We start from the raw sequence: 24,706 nt of genomic DNA, 5'->3' as shown, positions 1-24,706 counted from the left end.
GAGGGACTTCAGGCAATTAGACATGTGTTTCTAAAGGTCAGAAGTAAGGTATTGGTTAGAATATGCCTAGTGCATAGGTAACAATTAAAGCCATGGACAAGGATGAGATCTCACAGGAGGTCTGTGTAAAGTCAGAAGGGGAGAAAGCTGAGGTTCTCACATTGGGGAATATCAATACATGTGTGATGAGCAGAGGTGTAGGAGTCAGAAAAGGATGAGAGAGCGAGGCCATCATTGAGCGAGTGGATCAACAGATGTGGATTCTTAATCCTTAGGGTAGCTGTGATGGCTTAAGCTATAGTGCTTGGACTAACCCAGTGAGATAGGGCAAAGTAAGATGAGCAGAATCTGGCAGACGCTGTCAAATACTACGTAGACAACTATCTGGTGTAGTAGAGCAAGGAAGTTAGTTCTGGTAATGAGACAGTCATTAATGACTTTTATGTAAACATCTCCTTGTAGAGTTTGTGTTAAGGAGTAACTGAGAGGTGCAGATATCCACTGAGTCCTGAAAAATATTTCTAAGAGTTTCCTGTTGAAGTGAAGAATAAAAAAATATATAGTTTGAGAGAAAGTCAGGATGAGGAGAGTGTTTGTGAGTGGGGAAGTAGGCTGAGCAGAAGGAAGCAGTAGGGAGAGAAGAGGATCCAGGAGAATGGGGAGACAAGTGATGATACCTCCTAAAGGGAGTGGCAGAGGAGGGAATTTGAAGTCTGTGTGGAAGATTTAACATTGGAAAAGAAGGGGGATACATTTTCCTTTGTCTCATGTCTCCAGGGGATATGATTACGTGAAGATGTGGGCATTTGAAAGTAGATTAAATAGAAATGGAAGGAACTCAAATCTATTTGACAGCTTCAGAATATTAGAGAATCCTAATGTGTTCTTTTTCATGTGATTCTGTAATGGTTACTTTATCATATGAATAAAAATTCAATTATGGAATCTTATAATAGATAAAGAAAAATCAACAACAATTCTATGAAATAACATGGACCAAAGAGCACATATTTAAGAAAAATATGAACTTGTCCTTTCAGCAATTCAGTAGCTTGATTGAGAGATTTTGATTCATGTTTATTTTAAGTTTCCAAGTCATGGTTATGTTTCCTTAATAAGCTGGAGACTAACCTCATCCTGAGAAATAGAACTTAGTTTGTAGGGGATTATTCAACACTATATTTAACTTCATCCAAAGATGCTTTTACTAATGTGGATGGCACCTGTTGAGTAATTTCTAGGTGGGTGGTACCAGGATTCAAAATATATGCTGCATGCCACAACTTTGGTGAGATTACATGAGGAAATAAATTAGTAAACTATAAATACCAAGAATGTCCAGAATGCCCAGCAGATTAAAAATAGCAGAAAAAATGTCCAACATTTATTTGAAATGTGGAGGCACAAGTGCAAGGTTCTTAGACAAAAATGTAAGACATGTAGGGGAAAAGTTGTTTTGAAAACAATTTTTTTTAAATTTTAAAATAGAACATTATGGTGCTCAGCCAGTTAGCTCAGTTGATTAGAGCATGATTAAGAATCTTCACAAATGCTTAGAGGGATTAGGAAATTTGATTATGTGAAATAGTTGCAAACCAAGAATTAGATTATATGGCATAGCTAAGGATCTGGCAAATGTGGTTCACAGTTTGTCTTTCCTCTTTGCTGGCTCTCTCCCTTTGCCTCACTCTAGTAGCTCAATTGTCTTTCAGTCACAACTTTCAACCTTATTTTCTATCATGTCATGTTGTTTAAAATTTGCTGATATGAAGATTTTCGGAATGCTTGTGCCTCTTACTCTTTTTAATTCCTAGAAGGTGAAAATTGAAAATTAAGTTTCAGTCTTCCCTTAATTCTCTGATTCCAAGCCCCACAGGGTTGTGGCTTCCAGAATAATTACCATTGTGGATTTTGTGAGCATCTTTATTCCATTTCTATAGTTTACAGTTATCTGGATGGTGAAACTATTCATGATGGTAAAAGTATCCTGTGCTTTTATCAGTACTCTGTCCTTTAAAGTTTTAATTCTTTCAACCACTGCTTGTAATTGCTGCTCTTTTAAAGGATCTGTTTAGATAAGATAAGAAGATGAGGTTCCTAACCAAATAGGGAAGAGATAAATATTGGAATGCTCTTAAAGGTTTAATAAAATCTTATAAATGGCTTACTGCAGGATTCTAGCACAATGAGTCAGAGGAATGGAATATTGCTAAGTTAGTCCATTCACATGATCCCCTGCCATTTTGAAACTGTTCTTCTGGAATGTCTAGAAAAAGATAGCTTAATGAAGACAAATGCTTTACTACAAATATAGCTCTGATATCTAAAGAAATACCCGATGAAAATCTCTACTTTGTAGTGCTTTAATGATTTCATTATTTTCATATAGGCTCAAACTTTGGAAGAATAAGCATAAACTACTAGTATTAGGAAATTCATATTAAATTATTAGAATATCCTGATGATTTTTAAAACTGAGTCTGTCTCTAGAAGTTTCTCTGTATACTAGTAATTTAAAGTTCAAATGAAGTAATTGGCGTAGCATGGAGGCATTGAGGGGAAGTGTGTCATGTTGAAAGGACAATGGTCACTGGAATTCTAATTCTGACTGTGTGCCCCAGGAAGAAGCATTCGGTAAATGCTCAGAGTCTCCATTCATTTCTGCAATGAGAAAATTAGACTGATGAACTCTAAAGCCCACTGGAACTCTGACTTGCTGGATTGATTAAACAAAATACCAAAGACAGTGGTTTCTGTTTAATATTTTATCTTAGAGATATATTTGGATTTTCAATCTTTATAGCTTTTTAAAACTACATTCATAGTAAGGTCAGAAAGATATTTCCTAAAATATATTAAGTTTAATTTATAAAGAAAAACAGCACCAAGATGGAAATTATATCTTTTGGAGTTATGGGAGTTTTCTGGTGTACCATTTGGAAATTTTTAAAAAACTTATGATGATTAAATAATGTTATAAAAAATTACTTTTATAAGGAGATAGAAAGAAAATGAAATAGGAGGAATCTTGTTCACTTGATCTCAGTATAATCATTTGAAAAGTTCATCTTGGATGAGATAAGTTATTTAAAAATCAGTAGATGTGCCCAAGCTGTTTGCTTTATGACATTATACTTAAATATGAATTCAGTTAAACTGACTCGTGTGGATAGACACAGACGAAAATTCATGACATGCATGGTTACACTTTGAAAAACCATTGCCCACTTGATTTGTATTAGCCATTTATCAAACATAAGAAAAAGTATTGTGAAATCATATCATGGAAACATCAAAGTTCAGAGATGGACCTCAGAGTTCAGCAATATCAGCATCACTTATTGATTCACCTATTGGTTCAATGTCAACTATATATATCCGATGCTGTGCTGGGTGCTTTGCTTGCGTTTTTCATTTAGTCGTTACAGCAAACCTACAAAGGAACTGGGTCTCGTTGAAGCTGCCTGTATCCCTATTTAATATGTGGAAGAATTGTGTTTGGTCTCATGTCTACTTGAGTCTAGGCCAAATTGCTTTTAAACTTATTAACAAATATGTTTAACAAAATAAGCCCTGGAATACAAGTCTTTGGATTTTCGTCTCCTCTTCTTCCTTTTCTTCTCTTCCTTCTCCTACTCTGCCTTCTCCTCCCTCCCTTCTTCTCCTCCTCCTCCCCCTCATCCTCTTCCTCTTTCTTCTTTTTTAATGTTTTGGTCACTTTTCCTCCCCTACTCCCAACCTTGCACTATAAGTAAGCATTTTTCTTTAATACTACACTTATTTCTTCCATCTATGGCAAGAATACAAACTTTGGCTAGGTTGGGAGAGGGCCTAAGCATGTCAGATAAATAATGATTTATTGATTTTGTGGTGAAATTATACATTTGGCAAATAATTCTTATATGTAACTTTAGCCCTAAATATAAATAAGTATTATCTAAGTTTAGAACAGTTTTAAACTTCATAATAAAAGAGTAAGATCCCTTGTTTTGTTTTGTTCTCTGGAAAAAACTGAAAAGCAGGAATTTATTACAAACCCACAGAGTATATCTTCAGGTCAACGAATACTGATGCAATTTTTTGTAATTTTATATTTATAACACTTTATATTAGCAATTATGGCTTATAATGAAGATTAAATATTATCTATAATTGGCAACAAATATTAAATTATGTTCATTATTCTCTAATTACAAAGTCAGTTAAAATAGAATAGTAAAATTTTGAAAAAGAAATTATCTGATAAAATAGTCATGAATTTTCCATATCTATATTTATACCTATAGATATACATCTATCTTTTCAAACATATACCACAAACACAGGATTCTGCCATAGCATGTAGTGTCTATGTAAATCATTCCTAGTATGGATAGATATATATATGTGCTGTTTTCATTCCTGGATAGATATATATATGTGCTGTTTTCACTCCCATTTCACAGATAAGGAAGCTGAGGCTTTGGGAGAGTAAAAATTTTCTCAATTTCTTACAATGTGTAAATTGCAATAGTTGGATGCAAACCCAGTTTTCTTTCACTGCAAAACTTTTAATTATTATACTATAGTATTTAATTAATAAACTGGTTCCTTGTATCTAACCACAGATCAACTAAACAAAAAAACAAATGGAAATACAAAGAAAAATTACTCTCTCTTACCCCTCTCCCAATCCCACAACAAAAACTAACTTGAGATGGGAAAGGAAAACATGTGGCTTAGCAGTGCAGTGACAGGAGCACCTAATTAACTGCACCTTTCGTGTCCCCTGCCTCCAGACTTAACAAATAGAAACTCAGAGGGCAGCGCTGGAATTCTGCATGCTCACGGATCCCAGCTCACCCTTAGGCCTGCTAAAGTGTTGATATCTATTGCTTTACTGAGTAGTTAGTTGTATTAGTTTCCTGTGGCTGCTGTAACAAATTATCACAAAATTCGTGACTTAAAAAAACAGAAATTTAATCTCTCACAGTTCTGGAGGCCAGAACTGAAATCAGTACGTGGGATCAAAATCAAGGTGTCAGCAGTCCTGCGCTCCCTCCAGAGGCTGGAGGAGAAATCCATTCCTTGCTTCTAGTGAGTGCCAGCATTCCTTGGCTTGTGGCTACATCAGTCATTCTATGTGTTAATCTACCAGGATATAAAAATGTATTGGATATTTGCGAAATAATTTGAAAGCATTTAAGCCTTGTGAACTTAGAATATGTATGGAACAAGTGGATTTTGCATACTATTTCTGTTTTCACCTGCACACTACGCAATTTCATCCTTATAGTCAACCAAATACTTATTGAACACCTGTTTTGTGGCAGGCCCTGTCCTAGTCACCTGTCAATCATGTAGAGAGCTTGAGTTAGAGGCGGGAAATGGCTTAGTCAGAATATCTAAATTACAGTCATAGGAAACAGTGTGGCATTTATTAATTTATGAATTGTGTAAACTTATACAAAGTATGCTGTCTCCCTAAGCCTCTATTCAATAGGAAAAATAATATCAATGTTACCAGAGTTTATGGTGAAAATGAAAAGGGTTTTGCATTTGGAATAAATAACATACCTGCTTAAAACTCTGTGTGAACTCACACAGCATTATCTCTCTGTGCTTTAAGATCAATCCCAGACCCTTAGCAGGGCTTGGAGGATGTTCCTCATCTAGCCCCTGTTTATCTCTATGGCCTTGTCTCCTGCCACTGGATTCTCCAAATCTCAGGATTCTTGTTCCTGAAGTCCCTTCTGCCTGATCTCTCCTCCTATATAGGTTCTTGAAACCTATTGAAGGCTACCAACCTTTGGGGTGGCCTATTTTCACATTCATAAAGAAGTTGTGGAGAAAGATTTAAGTGAGGTTCAACACTCAATATTCCCGGCTATTCTAAATTCCTTGCAAGTCCTTTAACCTAAGATGTTTCTCAACCATGAACAGTTCACATATTGCTCCTTCCTTGGGTTCACCTCACACCACATCCTGTTATTGGGTTAACCCTTCCTGACCTTTCAGGGACTAGCTCAGGCTTCCTCTTAAAGAGAAAAATATGGGGATTAGTGACATGGGCTCTGGTTTTGACGTATTCTCTCTTTGTAACCCTGAGCATGTCAATTTAATTCTCTGATCAACACTTTATCATTGTAAAATGATACAGTAATGGCAACTTCAGAGGAAGATATCTTTGTAACTATGTTAAATAAGTTTAGTTGCTAATAATTTTTTCCTTTCCTAGTCCCTTGACTTCTGATCAAAATAGTCTCTTCTACATCCTTCTCTAGGAGTCTGTGTTTCTCTGATCATAACCTTCATCACATTGCATTGGAATTATCTCTCTCTCTCCTATGAAACTATATATTTTTTAAGGGCCAGACATGTCTCAATGAACAAATAATTATTAAGTGAATGAATGAAGACAAATATCTTAAAAATTTTAACCAATGCAACAACACTACTGCATTTTACTTTAATTCTCCAGACAAATTTATATTAAAATGATTTATATTAAAATCTTTAGCTAAAATCCATATAATTATTTGAATTCTCTGGTGGGATGGGAGTTCGCTCAAACTGAGCCATCCTATCTATTTTGTTTTTGTTGAAATCACATTTATTTAAGTAATTTATATAATGATACTAGCAGTAAACGTTTATCGTGAAAAATAGGAAGTATAATTAATTTAAAATAGCACAAGTCACAAAAGAATCCACCATCCAGAGACAATGAAAGTTAAGTTTGGTTTATATTCTTCTAGACATTCTCTATGTATGCTTCACTGCAGCAGTACCTGCCCAGTTCAGACATGCCCTAACCAGGATGCATGCATCTGTAGAGAGAACTCCGTCTTTGAAGTATTGCCTGCTACGTGGTTTACAGTTATTTAACTTTTTATATTGCAGGGGTTTTAGAATCCAAGGGGCAATAGAGCCTTTTCAATTCCAGGCCAAATTTAGCTCTGTAAACTTAATTGCAGAAAGTAAAGACTGGCGTGATCTATTCCCAAGCATCCTTGTGAGCACTTTTGATCTTGGTTGCTCTTATAGGCATCCCGCTCCTCCCCTGACACTGGTCTAACCTTATCACAATTGGACTTAGCTGTTGAGTCCAAATGATGCTTCTCCTGTGAAGCTTCCCCCAGATCTGTAGTGGAAATTGATAAGTCATTCTCCTCACTGTCGTACAGTGTTGTTTCTAATTCTCGTTTGGAATTTATCATATTATGCCTTGTGTTATGGTGATTTATGAATGTTTCTTGTCTCTTCAGCTGTTTTACAAGCTCACAAAGGCAAAGACCTTGTAATTCATTTTTATATTCCTTCATCATCTAGCTGAGCTCTTTGCCCATAATAAACAGTCAATGGTTGCTGAATGAATTTATGACTCATTGGAAGTGTTGGTGCCATGGTTTAAATTTAATCACAAACTATAAGGTTGATATTAATCACACTCAGATATTTAGTCCTTAAATTTAATTTCCATTAAATATCCATAAGTAAAAGTGAAAGAAACCTGTGAATAGACAAGGTATAATTTTGTTAATATTGTGGAAGATGCCTCCAGTTACATTTCCCAAGACAAGTTATACTAGTAAAAACACTAAAAGGCTGGGTGTTGTAAAACATGCCACTTAAAGTGTGTGAGTTCAATAAAGAGCTGGGCTAATTAAAAACACTACATTTCTTTTGGAATAGTTTATTCAACAGTGAAATGAATAAATACAAGTATTTCTAATATAGCCTCTAACTATGTTTAATATGTTGAGAACACATATTGACCCTCAGGTTTAAAAAACTTTGAAGGCACAAATACACTGATGCCTTTCTTGAGTTTTCATAAATGAAGATAATGAAAGCTCTTCTTTGCCTCATTTAAAAGCCAATTTGTGATTTAGCAATTAGCCATGCTCATATTCAGCAAGTTCATCAGGGTCAAGATAAATGTGCAATTATGAAATTAGACAATCAAAGAAATTTCTGTTTTGAAAAATGGCTCCGATTTTTCATAGGAGTAGTGGAAAATATTGGAAATAAGTCAATGCTGTTTAGAAAATATGAGGATAGTGGCTATATCTTGAAATTTATATCTGTAGCACTGAGCATGATTCCAGGTGTAAAGTAAGTTTAATAAATGTTTGATGAATGAATAAATGAATGGTTTGATTTTACAGAACATAAACAAAATTAAATGGTAGTGCTCTAAGAAACTAATATTAATTATATAAATAGAAACTATTCAGGTTTAAAAATATGAACCAACTTCTATTGAATTTGTTTAGTGTCTTCAATAAAGAAAACACACACAGTGGTTTTCATATTTACTCTAGCAAAAATTTTCATATTTACTCTAGCAAAACTGTGTTTTTGTTTATGCCACTGTGATAACATTGTTTTTGTAGAACCCAAAAACCTCAAGGCTCCATGAGCCCATACATTTTGAAACTTCTGAAAATATTGACTGGGTCTAGAACTTGGAAACTTTTTGTTTTATTTTCATTAGATAGTCAATATTTTTACAGTTGTCTAGCCATGCTTAAATTTAACAGGAAAAAGAGAGGCAAGATAGGTATTCCATGCCAATAAAATGTAAGCCACAAAAAGAAAGAACCAAGGAATTGTGCATGACATTATAACAGATGAGTAAAAGTCCTAGGAGTGATTGTCCGTGAGCTACAGATGTGACTGTTCCCTGAGCCAAATGAGAAATGTGGTGCCCACAGAACTGAGAATGAATTTCCTTGTATTACTCCTATAAAGGAGATATATATTTTAATACCTCTGTAATAAAATGTAAAACATGTGAATTATACAGTATCATGGTCCAAATTAAGAAAAGACAACGCACTGCTGTCTTCTGAACAGTGCATCCACATGGGGGTGAGTTGAAATTATATGCAGTTACTTTCTTTGAAGAGTGTTAAGTTGAAGCTTTGGTTTCTGAGCTTTGCTGCAAATTGGAATCACCTGGGGATTTTTAATTTTATTTGTTTATTTTTTTTTCCCCAAATCCCCAGTAGATAGTTGTATGTCATAGTTGCACATCCTTCTAGTTGCTGTATGTGGGACGCGGCCTCAGCATGGCCGGAGAAGTGGTGTGTTGGTGCGCGCCCGGGATCCGAACCTGGGCCGCCAGTAGCGGAGCGCATGCACTTAACCGCTAAGCCACGGGGCGGCCCCCACCTGGGGATTTTTAAAAAGTTCTGCTAAATGGCTGCTATCCGCAGACAGTCTCATCTAACTGATGGTGATGTAAATTGGGCATATATAGATTTAAAGTTCCTTAGGTGATCCTAATGTGTAGCAAAGTTTATGAATCATTGGATTAAAAGCTTGGGAAGCAGGTTTAATGCAAAATGGATAATTCTCAGAAAAGTTTTTATAATGCCAAAAGCAAAAGAGGCTGTGATGCCATTTTATACCATTTCCACCCTCTTTTAATGTGAAAGACTATTTAGTATCATGGCCACTTTTTTGTTTCTTGAGTTTATTGAGCTGTTACTGTGTGTAGAGCATTGTACTAAGTGCTTACATGTTGCAATTTCACTGAGTCCTCTAAGTAATGACATAGATTATCTGGTTCTCATTTCATTGTTTAAATTTAAAGGATCAGATAAGATGATCTCTATGGGCTCAACAGTCATGAAATTATTTTAAATTATTTATTTCTATCAATCCTAAAATATAATGGCAACAAGTTCCCCAAAACATAATTTCAATATTTATATCTACGTGTTTACTGAGCCGCTCAGAATTTGACTGTTTGACATTTCTATTTCTCACTAGTTTGCCTATTATCAGCAGGTTTTAGTTTTCTACTGTCATCGCTATCTTCTCTCTCCTAGAATAAAAACAGTTTTTTCCTTGACCTCACAAAAGCAAAAGACCAGAAACTGAATTTTGGGGCAAATGCTAATAGAGCTTATTTCTGATTCTCTGTGTTATTTTATTAACTCATCCATCTAGTCAACAAAAATGCATTAAGGATATTCTTTGTGCCAGGCATAATATGAAGTGCTGGGGATAGAGGGGTGAATGTGCGAGGTGAGGTGCCTGTTCCCCACAGGCGAGGAAAGCGTGATGAGCATCAGAGAGGAGAAGCTGAGACGGCCATAGAAGTGAAGTTGGCTTGGCAGGTAGATACTCAGTAGATATACTGAATTTGATTATTAATAGTATTTTAAATTATCACTTGATTTTTTTCTGTTTTTTCATTTGAATGCTTTAGGCATAAAAACATTATTTTATCCTTGCCCTAGTTCATTCATTCCCTCAGCATTTGTTTATAGATTGCCTAAGGTACTCTTCCAGACACTGGGGAGAGCAATGGGCTAAGTGGAAAAGAATTCTCATGGAGCTTCCATTCTGCTGGTCAAATACGTGTGTGTGTGTGTGTGTGTGTGTTTGTGTGTGTGTATATTTTTATATATACTTGTGCATGTATATATATATTTCTTTTCTTTTTTTTTTTTTCCTGCCGAGGAAAATTCGCCCTGAGCTAACCTCCATGCCAGTCTTCCTCTATTTTTTAGTATGTGGGCCCCCAGCACAGTATGTTACTGACAGAGTGGTGTAGGTCCATGCCCAGGAATTGAACCTGGGCTGCCAAAGCGGAGCACACTGAACTTAACCACTAGGCCACCGGGGCTGGCCCTATATATATTTCTTTATATATGTACATTCTTTCTACATATATATATAGAGAGAGAGAGAGAGTGAGAGAGAGAGAGTACCTTTAATGTATTGATTAATTTAATCCTAAAAATCTAATAGTCAATTCTTAGTTCTCATTCTACTTACCAGCAACTTCTGCTAGAGCTCCTCTCTCCCTTGGCATTAATATGCTTTCTTCAGGTGGTTTTCTGTACCCCACACTCTCCTGATTTTCCTCACACTTCACTGGTTGCTTTTGCTCAGTCTGTTCTGTTGGTTCTTCCTCTTCTTTCCAGTGGTGGTCTCCTCGGGCTCGATGTTTGTTCCTCTTCTCTTTTATATCCACACACCCTTGGCGATTTAATCTAGCCTCATGGCTTTAATTACCATCTGTATGAGGATGACCCTCAAATTTAGATCTCTGCTCCCAGCCTCTCAGTTGAACCCCAGAATGTGTGTCCAAATGCCTATTCATCCATTTGGATATCAAACAGACTAGAAAACATGTCCAAAAATTTTTTTAACTCCTTGTATCTATCCGTGGTTTTTTCCATCTTAATGAATGGAGATTTCATCCAGTTACTGAGACCAAAAAACTTGGAGTCATCCTTGACTCATCTCTTTCTCTTATATGCCATATCTTCCTATTGGATTTCTTCAAAAATATATACAGAATCTGACCATTTCTCATCACCTTCACTGCCACCACCATGTCTGAAACACCATCATCTTTCACTTTAATTACTTGCAACAGCCACCTAATAGGTTTCTATCTTTGTATGCCTAGAGTCTATTCTCAACAAAACAAGGGACCACTCATTATATTTTTATTTTTAATTGCAGTAAAACATACATAAAAGAGTGTAAAGTACTCTAATAGAAATTGAGGTAAAACAAACATAGAAATTGTATAAAGTACTCCAATTTTAAGTATATAGCTGATTGACTTTTTAATATGTATACACCTGTGTAATCACCACCCAGATCAAAAGAAAGGGCACTTGCAACATACCTGTTCCCCTTGTGCCCCTTTCCAGACTATGTCCTTCCAAAGTTCATCACTATTCTAAGTTCTGTTTTCATTGTTTAGTTTTGGTGATCTTGAATTTCAAATAAATTGGGCACCACATCGTATATACTCTTCTGTTGGCTTCTTTTGCTCATCTTTATGGGAGACTTTCTCAGGAGATCAGTTGCTTAATCCTCAAAGAGGAGGGTGGACTGAGATTAGGAGCTAAAATTTGGAAACAAACTGATGTCCAACCCCAACCCACAGAATTCTGATTCTTATTGTCCGGGGTCAGGCACAGGGAAGTAGTATATTTTAAGAGATCCCAAAGAGAATCTAACATGTAGTTTCTGTATCGAAAGATCTTTTTTTATTTTCCTATACTTGTTCCTTCCATGAGCACAAGGACCAATTGGCCACTACTCCTTGTTTCCTCCATTCTTCCTCAAGAATGCACTGAGAAGCCGTCAGACACCAAACACTGTGCTAGGTTGCTGAAACTGCGTGAGTCAATGAAACACAGTTCCTATCTACCAGGGGCTTAAAGTCTCAATAAACCTATATCTTCATAAAATCAAAAGTATACCTGAATAAATAAATAAATATAACTATGACAACTCAACAAACATCTTTAAATGCCCATAAGCCAAATAGAGGGAGCTAGGAGAGAGAGATCAAGAAAAGACTGACTTTATCAAATAACCTAGTAATTTTGAAATAGTTGTTTAAATTTGGTCAAATAACTTATTGCTTATAGAGGATTGACTCAAATTTCAACGAGTTGCTTTCCTTTTCAAAATGATTTTGTATCTAGACAAATTAAAGGGGACTGAAGAGAAGAGGTAAATTCTTTTTCAGATATTAGATATAGGAACACAATTTGTAAACATATCCTAAGGATTAAGTGTGTGATTTTATATATTTATATGTATAAAATAGTATTTTGAACATTTTTTTTTTTGATGTTACTTGACTGATTTAGTTAAATCCTTGCAGAGAACTTGCTTCTTAGGATAATTTTCCACTTTCTCCTTAGCCATTGAATATAGTTACCCCTCCAAAAGGAGGCACTGTAGACATGGCAGTGCTCTGGTCCTCTTTAGGGAAGTGTTTTCCAAATTGTGGATTGCTATATCCATTAATGGATCCTGAAATCCATCTAGTGGATTTTAACCAATATTTAAATAGATTAAACAGAAGACAATATAATGTAGTAGAAAGCATTACAGTGACTTCAATTTAGTAAGTGTAAGTATTGTTCCACAAAACTTTTTTTTCCATTATATTTATGCAAGTGTACATTGGGTTGTGCTATTCAATGTATTTCTTGCTATGGCTATGAGTCACAGTCAAAATTTTAGAAAATAGTGTATTAAGGTACATGAAATTATTCTAATTAAAATTTGGCCCAAATTATTAGGTGTTAAACTACAATTTGAATGTTTATAGTTTATTTGGTATATGATTTAAATAATATTGAGAAAAAATAAAACTGACTTTAACCAATTGAATCAATTTAATGGCAAAAATCACTTTTATCTATTTGTAATCACCAAAAGAGTTTTGAGGTTTTAGTTCAAAGAACAACTGTGGTTTAATATGGCAAAAAAAAAAAAAAGAAAGAAACTAAAACAGTATTTATAAGGCTATTTAACTGGGAAATATTGAAGGGCAATCTATTTTTTTAAAAAAACAGAAATTGTGAGACACTAATCTCTAGAACTTATTGAAATAAAAATAATCATTATTCAAAATATATTTTTAAATAGTTAAAAAATCTTCTCAAATTATTTTAAAGTATGCCTCTGATGAGGAAGCTAATCATACTTAACATTTCTCACAGCCATTTTCTTATATTAACTTTTTCGTTGTGTGAAAAGTGTAATGTAGTGCCAACAACCGTGATTTAATTTATAGATGGAATTTGGAATTAAGCAGGGAAAGGATATTATTTTCTTAAGTTATGTATTATGCTTTTACACTGTTGGAAAATTAATTTTGGCCAGTAAACAAATATTGTTAAATAGATAGATAAATTTTAATAAACTGGCCTTTAATAGTCATATTGGAACTTTTGTATTCAAGTCCTTATTCTGCTGCTGTTTCTTAACTATGGTAGTGTAATGGGAAACTGAAGTAACTATCTCAAATTGTTGGTACTCATAGTGAATTACTGTAAGGGAATATTACTTTGGATGCTCCTTATAAATAGATATAAAAGGAATGTAGAGTGTATTTTCAATATTTTTTTTCTTTCATTAATAGGGCCCTTTTAATTTCCCTTTCTAGTTTATGGTGCATGTTGAGAGAGAGAATTGTTTGTCTCTAATACCCAATCTAGACATCAGTTTATTTTTTATGCTGTTTAAATGGTAGCCAAAAAAGCTGTCTTCCAAACTTAATTACAGACTCTATTTATTAACTTTTTCTTGGTCTTCCAATGAACTAATCTGTTCATGTATAATAAAAGTAACTGAAAGCAATAATAGCCTATTAACATTTTGAAGTAAATTAAATATGTTTGGGCCAGAAATCTTACTTTCTGTAAAAGGCATATAATTGCTATAAAAGTAATAACATCAGGACTATGATAGCAAACATTTTAAAATATTCAATTCAATTCTCTGTCTTAATATTAGGCAACAATAATTATTTGACATTTTCCTTTTAATTATTTTTAACAGACCTGAAAAAAATAATTTAAATGGAACTGTGTCCATTTGGATGGACACAGTAGAGTATCCAATTTGCCCCATATCTTCTCTTTGCTCCTCCTTTCCTTCCTTATACAATTTATTTTCTAGTAGTAAAGTGAAACATGAAGAAGAGAAAGAATTTGAAGTACATTTTGGCACCATAGCTTTATTGGATATTCAGATGTTGATGAGCAGAACAAGAAGATTCATTTGGTTTTGTATGCAGCATCTTCAATTCTATTATTTTTTCAGTAGAATAGTTCCAGTAAAAGTGACTTTCAAATGAATAAATATAAAAATCATTCTTTTTCTCAAAGCAAATGTGTATACCTTGGCTGCCATCATTTTTAAGCAAAGAACATCTCATTGGATATTATTACTTAAATTTAATTTTGCACAAAATTGCATTTAAAAAGAAATGTAAATAGTTGTCCATGTTGTAAGGACAGATTCCGGAATCTAATTTTTCTTTTTATTTTCTTTAAGAGACATTTGGCCTTACTATGACGCTAACCTAGAGATGACATTGGCCAAACTTTGTGTGTCCTCGTGCATAGCTTTTGATGAGAATTTAGTAAGACAGAAGACAATACCTTGCCAATATAGACTTTAAATCTTTTATTTACTTTAGAATTTCAAGGTTTCTGGAATACCAAAAAACCCAGGGCGATGATTGACAAAGAGCTGAAACTTTCTAGTTGCCGACACTCTTCAAAAAATGTGTTAGCTGTTTAACTTTGCTATGTAATGCCATGACCAATATTGAGATCAACCTGTGAATTAACATAAATCAGCCATTTGGATTTTTGCTTCTCACCCTAAATGGTTACAAGCTGGTTATAATATTGAAACTATTTAAAAGCCATGGCATATTCTTTTAAATTACAAAGGCAATACCTATATTAAATCAGAGGATTACTGAACTGTAGAAATACAAATACAATTTTTAAAATAAAGACTGGCTATGGCTTAGGATGAAAATATGCTTCATTTCTTTCATGTTGTATCAACTCTTTCTCCTCTCGTATCGACTCTTATTTATCTTTTGGCATACTTACCAAATGTTACGGTCGAATCTTAATTCCCCACATCCTAACATTCTAAGACTCACACAAGCAACAGTCTCCTCCTGTATGGATACTTTCCTTGAGACTTATTTGTGAAGTACAAAATCCAGTTTTATGTTAAGTAGGTGGGTTGCTAATCTGTAAGAATGCCGTTCTTGATCAGGCCTTTATGAATTGTTTGTAAGAACCAGACTGGACAATGCAAGCTTTATATTCATTTTGCAATTAGTCAACATAATTCTAGTTAAACTCTGGTAAAGAGCTCTAGTATGAAATGAATGTAAAGTATTCATTCTTTCTTTATCTTTCTCTCTGGTTTCATTCTAGCTCATTTATTTATTTAAAAATAACGCTCTAAATTGGTTTTTCACTGCTTTTCATGTTGCAGATTGAAAATGTTGATGTCTGCCTTAGTTTTCTAGCAGCCAGAGGAGTAAATGTTCAAGGTTTATCTGCTGAAGGTAAGAGAAAGCATGATTGTCACAAATGGCATCCATGGTTGTAAAAGATTTTTCATAACAGAAAAAATGTGAAGTGGGAGTACTTGGCTCCTTAATACAATAAAGGGGATCAGTAAAGTTTCCAAAGTAATAGAAACATAAGTGCAGTGGTTATTAATGTAAGCTTTACTTATTTAGATATGTGCTGTATTTTGCCAGAACTGTTCTTGACATGACCGAATGTATGGAAGGGGCAGGTTAACAAAGCATCTTTATTTTAGTAGCAGTGTAGAGTATTTTTAGTCTTAAGTAGGTGGCTGGATAGATGGATAGTAGATAGACATAAATTAAGGTAAAAATAGTATAATTAATGCTCAAATATTATTTTATAACTAACATTTCTATGATATGATCAAATTGGTAGTCAGTCTAAATATTTGGTAAGATTAAATAAGTCATCATGAGTTGTTAAATAATTAGCGCTAACAATATTAGTAACTGTTATATGTAAAGGTCTTAAAATAATTAAAAGTTTAAAAGGTCATCACTAAAATTGAAATACAGAAAAGTGGAAAAAGACTGAACTAGTTCTGTCAATTTTTTCTGAATCTCTTTTTCTTCCGCATATATTCTTAGAAAACCTTTCCAAAGTTTCCAAGTACTATTAACAAAAACCACTTGCTAAATTTGTGGAACAGCAGGCACTTGGAGACCTGCATCAGCTACAATTATTTTAGATTGGAAAATTAATTATGTTTATGAAAATTCTGCTAGATGCTGTTAAACATTTTGACGATTGAGGTTGGTTAATGTTTCTACCACAATCAGTTTGCTCCGAAAAGCCTTTTTCCTTGTAGATACTAGAAATATTAGACAATTCTAAGTTTTTAAAGTTTTGCTGTCATTGGAAAAAGAGGAATTGTGCGGCTTCTGAAATATAATGGACATTTAGTAGAATTATTTATTTTTCCCAATTATTCTTCTGTATTTAAATTTTCTTTTATCTTAAATTTATTTTATTCTTTACATGCTATGATGTGTAACATTAAATTAAACACTTAATGGCCAAAAAGCTTAGGTTCAAACCTAGCTGGTTGTTGTGTTGCTTAGAATAAAATTTGTTGAAATTCTCCAGGATAATATTTTACGTTCTATGCGGTTAAAAGCAGGCTAGAAATGCTACTATTTGTTCATTTTGTCTCTTCCTTCTCAGATGACATCCTTTGTTAACATAAACCTATTTATTTTTATTTATCTTCTAAAAATATGTGAGTGCTCAAAATTGATTTTCTAAATTAATTAAACATGCATAGTTATAAAACAAGAAATTAAAAAAAAAACTCTTTAAATAAGACCATTCACATTTAAAGGAGAAAATTAGTCCTTTCTCGCTGTAGCTTCATATCGATCAAGCCAACTCTTCTATATTATGGCAACTGTGAGGAAGGTTTGGGGGAATAAAGAACATCTCAGAGCCTCATTTTATATGAATAATTCCACCATATAGTTTGTGTGACATTATAAACCATCTGAGGACAAGAAATCTAAATAGTGTATTAATGTTCCTAAACTCCAAAAAGGAGACATAAAACCTTGACCTCACAAGAGGATGTATTTTACTGCCTGTAGCAAGTTTTGTTTAAAATATGATTACAGGTTGTGTAGCTTTATTTCAAGCTTTACTACCATCTCTTTTTTTAATTTTTAAATTATAACTACAGGAGAAAAAGGCAGGCTCATGTTGTAGCCTTCTTTGTGCATTTAATTTTTTATTCAATATTAGAAAAACTTACACAGGAGCCCCAGGGGTTAAAAGTTGGCTTTCTACTTGCATTTATTCAATTATGTTATCTGAAGTCATGAGTAAGCTGAACTTTATTATTTATTAATATATAACAAATTAAAAATAAAAGAATTGAAGCGTTAAAAATGGATACCTATGATGTCTGCTTTTTGGAGGGTAGATATACATATATATAATTTTTAATAAATTGGTTGGTGAGTGATTTAGAAGGAATGCTGAGTTGCTATTATGAGGTACACCCACAGCATCAGTATTTATAATGCAGGACAACCAACATTTAAGTGGCTTGCTTTCTCCAGTTCATAGCCACCACTGTGTTGGTAACAGCTGTGTGTATTTGTGAGGGAAGCAGAGTGCTATGTCAAATGATTAGCACCAGACAGAGACCCCATCCATTTCTAAGAAGCTAGCTCTAGAAAAGTTGTAATTCAGAGTCAGCAAAGAGCATCACTTAAGTAAGCTTTGCTCTCTCTACCCTCCATCCCTTCACTCTCTCCCTGAATTTTGGAAATGTTAGCGTGTTTCAGCAAATCAGATTTGTTTGAATCTGTGACTGAGAGAATCAAGTTGTGTTTCTATCTTCATAGATTTAGTCTAAGAGAATTGCATCCAGAATTTCATTAAAAAATCATTTTATATGATACTGTTTTTGTATTTTCCATTTGATACAGAAATAAGAAATGGAAACTTAAAAGCCATTCTAGGGCTGTTTTTCAGTTTGTCTCGCTACAAGCAGCAACAACACCGTCAACAGCAGTACTACCAGTCCTTGGTGGAACTTCAGCAGCGGGCGACCCACGCCTCCCCTCAGGCGGAAGCTAGTCAGGCCAAAACCCAACAAGATATGCAGTCCAGGTAAGGAAGGCAAGGAAGCAGGGGAGGTATTTAAAGTTAATTTGTTTAGGTACCACTTGTTTTTAACAAGTTATTGTTTGTGAGTTTGAAAAACATATTTACGTAGTTGTATAAATGTGATGGGATGATTTGACTAAAGTGTTAGAAGCTAAAACCACTTTTCTTTTGGCTGGATGAACAACATTTATCACTTTTTGAAGTGAAGGTGAAATATTTGCGTTTGGTTTCTAAAAATGTTTGTGGTTTTGACCAGTGTGTGTGAAATGTCTTTCTTGTAAGTCCTGTAGCACGATTACTTCCTTCTGCAAATTACTTTATCGTTTAGACTGTGTCCTAGTCTCCAGTTGTGTAGTTATCTTTTGTTGATGCTTTTCATTGATTAAATTATTAAATCTGTCAAAAATTTCAAGTCTGTTGAATATAGGAGTTTGAGTGTTTGGGAACATACGTTTTTTGATATGAGACCGTGTGTGCATGTATTTATATACACACTTGTGTACGTTTGTCTGACTTGAGTTTATGGCGCATGTAGACACAGCCTGGGGTGAGGTGCTGACAAATCATGGCACCTTCCTTCCCTTTTCCATTACTGCTTTTTTCCAATTTGAAATTTTTCAGTCAGGGTTCAACCAGAGAAGCAGAACCAGTAAGAGATACATATTAAGAGAATTATTGTGAAGAATTGGTTTACATGATCATGGGGACCATTTAGGCAGGTCTGAAATCCTAAGGGCAGCCCAGCAGGAAGGACAGGCTGAAACTCGCTCAGCAGGAGCAGAAGCTGGAATTTCCTTCTCTCAAGGAAGCCTCTGTCCCGCTTTTAAAACCTTTCCAGTGCTGAATTAGGCCCCCCCAGATTATCTAGGATCATCTCCCTTACTTAAAGTCAGCTGCTGGTGGACTTGAACCCCATCCACAAAGTACTTTCACAGCAACACCTAGATTAGTGTTTGATTGAACAAGTGGGACTGCATAAGCCTAGCCAAGTTGACACATCAAAAATGATGACAGAATGAAATTAAGTTAACAAGCTTCGTGCAAACTGCTCATTTGATCCTGATCAATGACTGGGGTATCAGGTAGTCAGCTCTATTGCAGAAATAGCTATGGTTGTTTTTCTTAACGAGAGAGAATGTCCAATATGAAAATACTCTTCATCGTTTTTAAAAGTATAAACACATATCAAACATATGTAAATATTTAACTTTTTCCATCTTAGAAGCCAAAACTGAAACATAATAATAATCATTTTATCTTGAGTTTGTTTTTGGTGATTAGTTTTGACTCAAAAAGTTAAAATAAAATTCCAAAATACATTCACAAACCACCCTCCACATATTGTCAAATATTCAATGATTCAGAAATCCCCTACTCTTTCATCTGTCAACAAGCCCTCACTTCATATTAAGCTATTTCTTTCTCTATATAACCATGTAAACTCTATCCCCTTTGGCAGATCTTATTCATTAGTTAATTATTAAATCAATAAAGAAAAATCATAGTTTTAGCAAAAAATATGGAGTAGACTGCAAAGTCCATGGAGTGATGAGATATTTCTTATTACTCAGTAACACAGACATGCTTCGGTTCTTTAAACTCGTCTTAGCTTTTTGTGATGTCAAGTGAAATTGAGCAGGAATCAAAGTGAAAAAAAATTCAACAGTGTAAGTTCTTTGGATTTCCTTAAGAATAGGGAGAAAAAAGGAAATTTTTAAAATTATTTTTATTATTATTTTTGGGGGGGATGGTTGGTAGAAAGAGATCTAGATTTTGTAAACTGCCAGAAATAATATGTCCTAGAGGTTGGTTTAAGTCATTTGAGTGGACAAGAAGCAAGAATAGTAGCTGAAAAAATATAGGAAGTAAAGTAGTATTGTACAAAGCGTGTTGACTCTGGAAGTGATAGGGAATATCATTTGTCATTGTTGTACCTACTCTATTTCTGTATCTGCGATGTGGAATTTCTTGCCCAGAACTTATTAGAGGTTATAACTCTTTCAGGGAGATTTTTTTTTTCTATTCTTGCTGAGTATGCATGGCTGTTATGAAACTGTATTATATTTTAAAATATACAGCCATATATAATAGGCATTGTAATTTTATATCATTTGAGGGAGAACTGTCTTATTTTTCTCATTGAAAGGGTTTGAAAAGTATTCCCTCCACCCAATGTCCTTTAGGACTGAGATAGATTCTTCATTTTTCTTCTGATAAATTGGAGTTAATTACTTTTTGGATGGATAATTAATTTAATGTTGAGTACTTACTGTACTAAATGCGGTACTTAGGACCCTGATATAGAGGAGCTCAAAGTCCTAATTTTAATAAAATTTATTTTTTGTTTTGGAGAATATTATATTTCAAACATTATTATTTATTTTCCTTTGTATAGATTTGGTATAGTGAAATAGTCTATGAATTAGAATTTATGTGGATTTACATACAACAATCAATGTATGTAAGTATTTTTCAAAAGCCCGTAATGATGATATACATAGGAAAAGGATATATTGTCTATATGGTAGAACCAAGATAATTAATGCAGATGAAAAATTCCAGTGACAGATTTTTCTTCTTTGCTTGAGATGTGAGTCATAAATCATGATTTACAAAGCCTTTCTATTTATTCCAAAGCTCTTTCCAAGTAAATAGCTTAAATGACTGGTTGCTATATTATTCTGGATATTTAGCCAGAAAATATTCCTATATTTTTCTCTGTAGACTAATAAAAAATTTTAGGGCACATTGTTTCAGTTCAATGAGAGTTTTTGTTTTGTTTTTTTGTTTGTTTATTTAAAATAAATAACTGTATATATTTCTACAAATTTGTTTTATACATTAAGATTTTCTAACTTGGTTTTGCTATTTTGAAAATAACTCCAAATGTTTTCAATCAATTTGAACATCTTTCATTTAGACAGACATTTTGATCTAAAGGTTAAAAGTAATACATACAAGAGACAAAATGAAGTGTGGACCAAGAGATGCAGAGTGTGGGTAACAAACTCTCCTCTTCTGGTCTCACAGCTCCCTCTCCACTCTTATGTGTATATGTTTGTTGGTGTGTGGGTGTGTGTTCATATATGCGAGCATGCGGGCATGTGTGAGTGCAAGTGTGTGTGTGTCCTGTACAAATGGCAATTAAAGCTCTAGTTATTAAGAGCTTACCTCTAGAATCAGACTGGATCCCAATTCCACCAATTTGTGTGACCTTGGGCAATTTACCTAATCTCTCTGTGCTTCAGTGTTCTCATTTGTTAAAAGGGAATAAAAACCGGCACTTATCTCGTGAGGCTGCTTCGGGAGTTCACTGGGTCAGTACATCTAAAACACTTTGAAACTACCTGGCACATGTCACTTCCCTGCTCAAGGCCCTGCAATGGGCTCAAATAGCCCAGGCTCCTCCCACCTTAGGAAATGTGCTCCAGCGGATTCCTTTGCCTGGAATGTTGTTCCTCTGATAGCCACTTGGCTGAATCTCTCACCTCCTGAAGTCAACTGCTCAAGTGTTGCCTTCTCACTGATGGCTGCCTTGACTACCCTTGAACACTGCAGGCTGCCCACCTCCACTCATCATTGTATTTTGCTGTACTTTTCTTTTTTTCCATAGCTCTGATCACCCCCTAACCTACAGTTTGCTTACTTATTATATTCACTGTTTATTATTGCCACTTCCTCCCCTCTGGAATGTAAGCACTGTGAGGACAGCAGTTTTTATATTTTAGTCACTGTTGTGTTCCAAGGGATACAGAGCTATGTTTAATAGCTATGTGTAAGAGTAGGTTCTCGGTAATTATTTCTCAAATAAGTTAATGTAAGTATTAATGAATCTGTATATAGCAACTTCCAATTTGAAGTAGGAATACTTTATAAGATTTACAGTTACAGTTGTAAGTCATTTTAAATTAAAATTGTACATATTTATAAAATTAGTATAATAAAGATAATATGTTCTTGGTTTTTGGGTGGTCATGATATTGAATTACGGTTAGTTTTAAAATGATAACATAGTGGAACCATCAGAGATTACCCAGCTGCATGGAACTGTTTGCCTCTATCCTAATTGATCCCCTCTTATAGCCTTCTTTGATCTTTTATGTATTTATTGTAGATATTATGTTCCCTTTGCTTGCTGGCTGTCATTCATTAATTCACTGCTGTCAGTGTTACTACCTCTATGCAGTGCTTATGCTCTATACTGCTTTACTAACATGTGATTTCAGTCCTGTGGGGATAAGAAAGCAGATTACCATGATCATTAGCATTTTGGTATCATAAAAAGTAAATATGTGTGAAGTGCTTGGGCTATGGAAGGTCACTAATAGCTTAAAGCAATTTATGTTTATAACTCCTTTCTTCTCTGTCTTGTTTTGCTTAGACAAGCCAAATAAGATAACTGATCTAGTATTCAGAATCAATGCATCTGATTTGCAGATAATAGAGCATAGTCTGCCTTTAAAAATGTTTTTTAATTACAGACTGGTAAAAAATATTAAGGCCACAACTAATCTGACACAAAAATATTGTCTCTAAGATGTCCAGGTCATTAATCCATTTTGTTAACAAGTAATATTAACATAAATATTGCCCTTATTTTGTCAATATAACTTACTGTTACAAGGGAAAAATATGACTGAAAGCCACGTGCTTCTGAATTAATCCCAAGATGGCCTTGTTTATGTGGTTTTAGTTGATGACATGTGAGGGCAATCTTGATGCTTGATCACTCATCTCCTTTATCATTTGACTTGAATTATCTACTTGTCGTTATCTGTGTTAAAATAAAGCTGAGGTGCCAGCCCGGTGGCGCAGTGTTTAAGTTCACACGCTCTGCTTCGGGGGCCTGGGTTCACGGGTTCCAATCCCGGGCATGGACCTACGCACCGCTCATCAAGCCATGCTGTGGCGGCATCCCATATGCAAAATAGAGGAAGATGGGCATAGACATTAGCTCAGGGCTAATCTTCCTCAGCAAAAAGAGGAAGAATGGCAATGGATGTCAGCTCAGGGCCGATCTTCCTCACCAAAAAAAAAAAAAACCCTATAAAAAATAAAAATAAAATAAAGCTGGGACTCAGGTTCTAAATTTCTTAAATCCTTCACAGGGAAATATTTGGTTATATTGGGAGTGATAAAGATTTATTAATCAAGTCATCAATTCTCAAAAATTCGAAGATATTTAATATAAAAATTAAATTTTCTCTCAGTCTTTGGAAGGACTTTGCATGGGTCAAGATTAAACATCTTGCTGTTTTACATAATGTTAAGCATCCTATTTGTGTTTATTTAATATGAAAGATAAAACCAGTTCCTTCTATCTTTGATGCTTTTTTCCTTTCTGAAAAGAGTAGATTAAAGTCTGTGTCTCCAACCAGCTGGGTAAATATGTGAAATGTTTTAATATAAAGTGAAAAAAACCTTTGATAAGGTTTTTTGTAATGGTAGTTATTTTCTATAGGTTTTAACTAGGCGATAGAGAAATAATATTTCTTATTCTAGAAAACAATGTAGAAATGAATCCTATAGTTTTCAAACTCAGAACATTCATTTCCATCTATAAATATGTCTCAGGAATTCAGGATATTTCTGCTAATTGCACTTTTCTATATGTTGTGTTTTGACAATTAGAGTTCTAGTTGATATGAAAGGTAACAGAAAGTTCAGTTTTGCCAAAGCCATACAAATGAGGCCAGCGAATAACGAGCAGAATGCATGTCATGAATGTATAATTTTCTTGAGAATATCTGGTAAAGCATTATAGTGAAAGAAATTATAAAATGAAAATTTATTTTTCTTATGTACTGGTCTGGTTATACCTGAGGTAGTAGGGTAGTAGGATGATAGTATTTGTAAAAGATGATGTTTTTTATTTACTACAGGGTTAAAAAAAGGGAGGTAATTTTCCTTAAAATGTGATCCTCTCAGGTTAATTTTTGTCCAGATTATTAAATGACTTTCCGTCCTGTTATTAAATCGGTGTTAAATTTTACCAACTCACAAATAGTGATTATTGAATCACATGAACGATATTTTATTTTTGTATTTTAGAGAATTAAAATATGTTTAAAAAGAAAAAAATTGAATGTGAAAGTGGAGGGAGGTAAGAAGTTACATAGATAGGTGATGGAAGTGTTAAAGGCAGTGATGATGGTAAGTCTTTCTGAACTAGAATGAACTGTTTCGGGATTTGAGAGATTATGATCTCC

At 34.3% G+C, this 24,706-nt stretch overlaps 1 protein-coding gene across 3 annotated transcripts in view; it reads left to right on the top strand.

The window, feature by feature from the left end:
• The window catches only part of NAV3 (neuron navigator 3), a 558,397-nt gene that overhangs the window by 326,302 nt on the left and 207,389 nt on the right, over positions 1-24,706 (top strand). For all 3 annotated transcript variants that reach the window (XM_058568737.1, XM_058568736.1, XM_058568735.1), the window contains exons 4-5: positions 15,790-15,862; positions 18,317-18,500. In XM_058568737.1, coding sequence (XP_058424720.1) covers positions 15,790-15,862; positions 18,317-18,500 — 257 coding nt within the window. The remainder of the gene's footprint in view (positions 1-15,789; positions 15,863-18,316; positions 18,501-24,706) is intronic.

The sequence above is a fragment of the Diceros bicornis genome, chromosome 25, assembly GCF_020826845.1.
Source record: "Diceros bicornis minor isolate mBicDic1 chromosome 25, mDicBic1.mat.cur, whole genome shotgun sequence".
NCBI lineage: Eukaryota > Metazoa > Chordata > Mammalia > Perissodactyla > Rhinocerotidae > Diceros > Diceros bicornis.
Note: the sequence above shows the minus strand (reverse complement) of the source record. Positions and strands in the feature narration are given on the sequence as shown.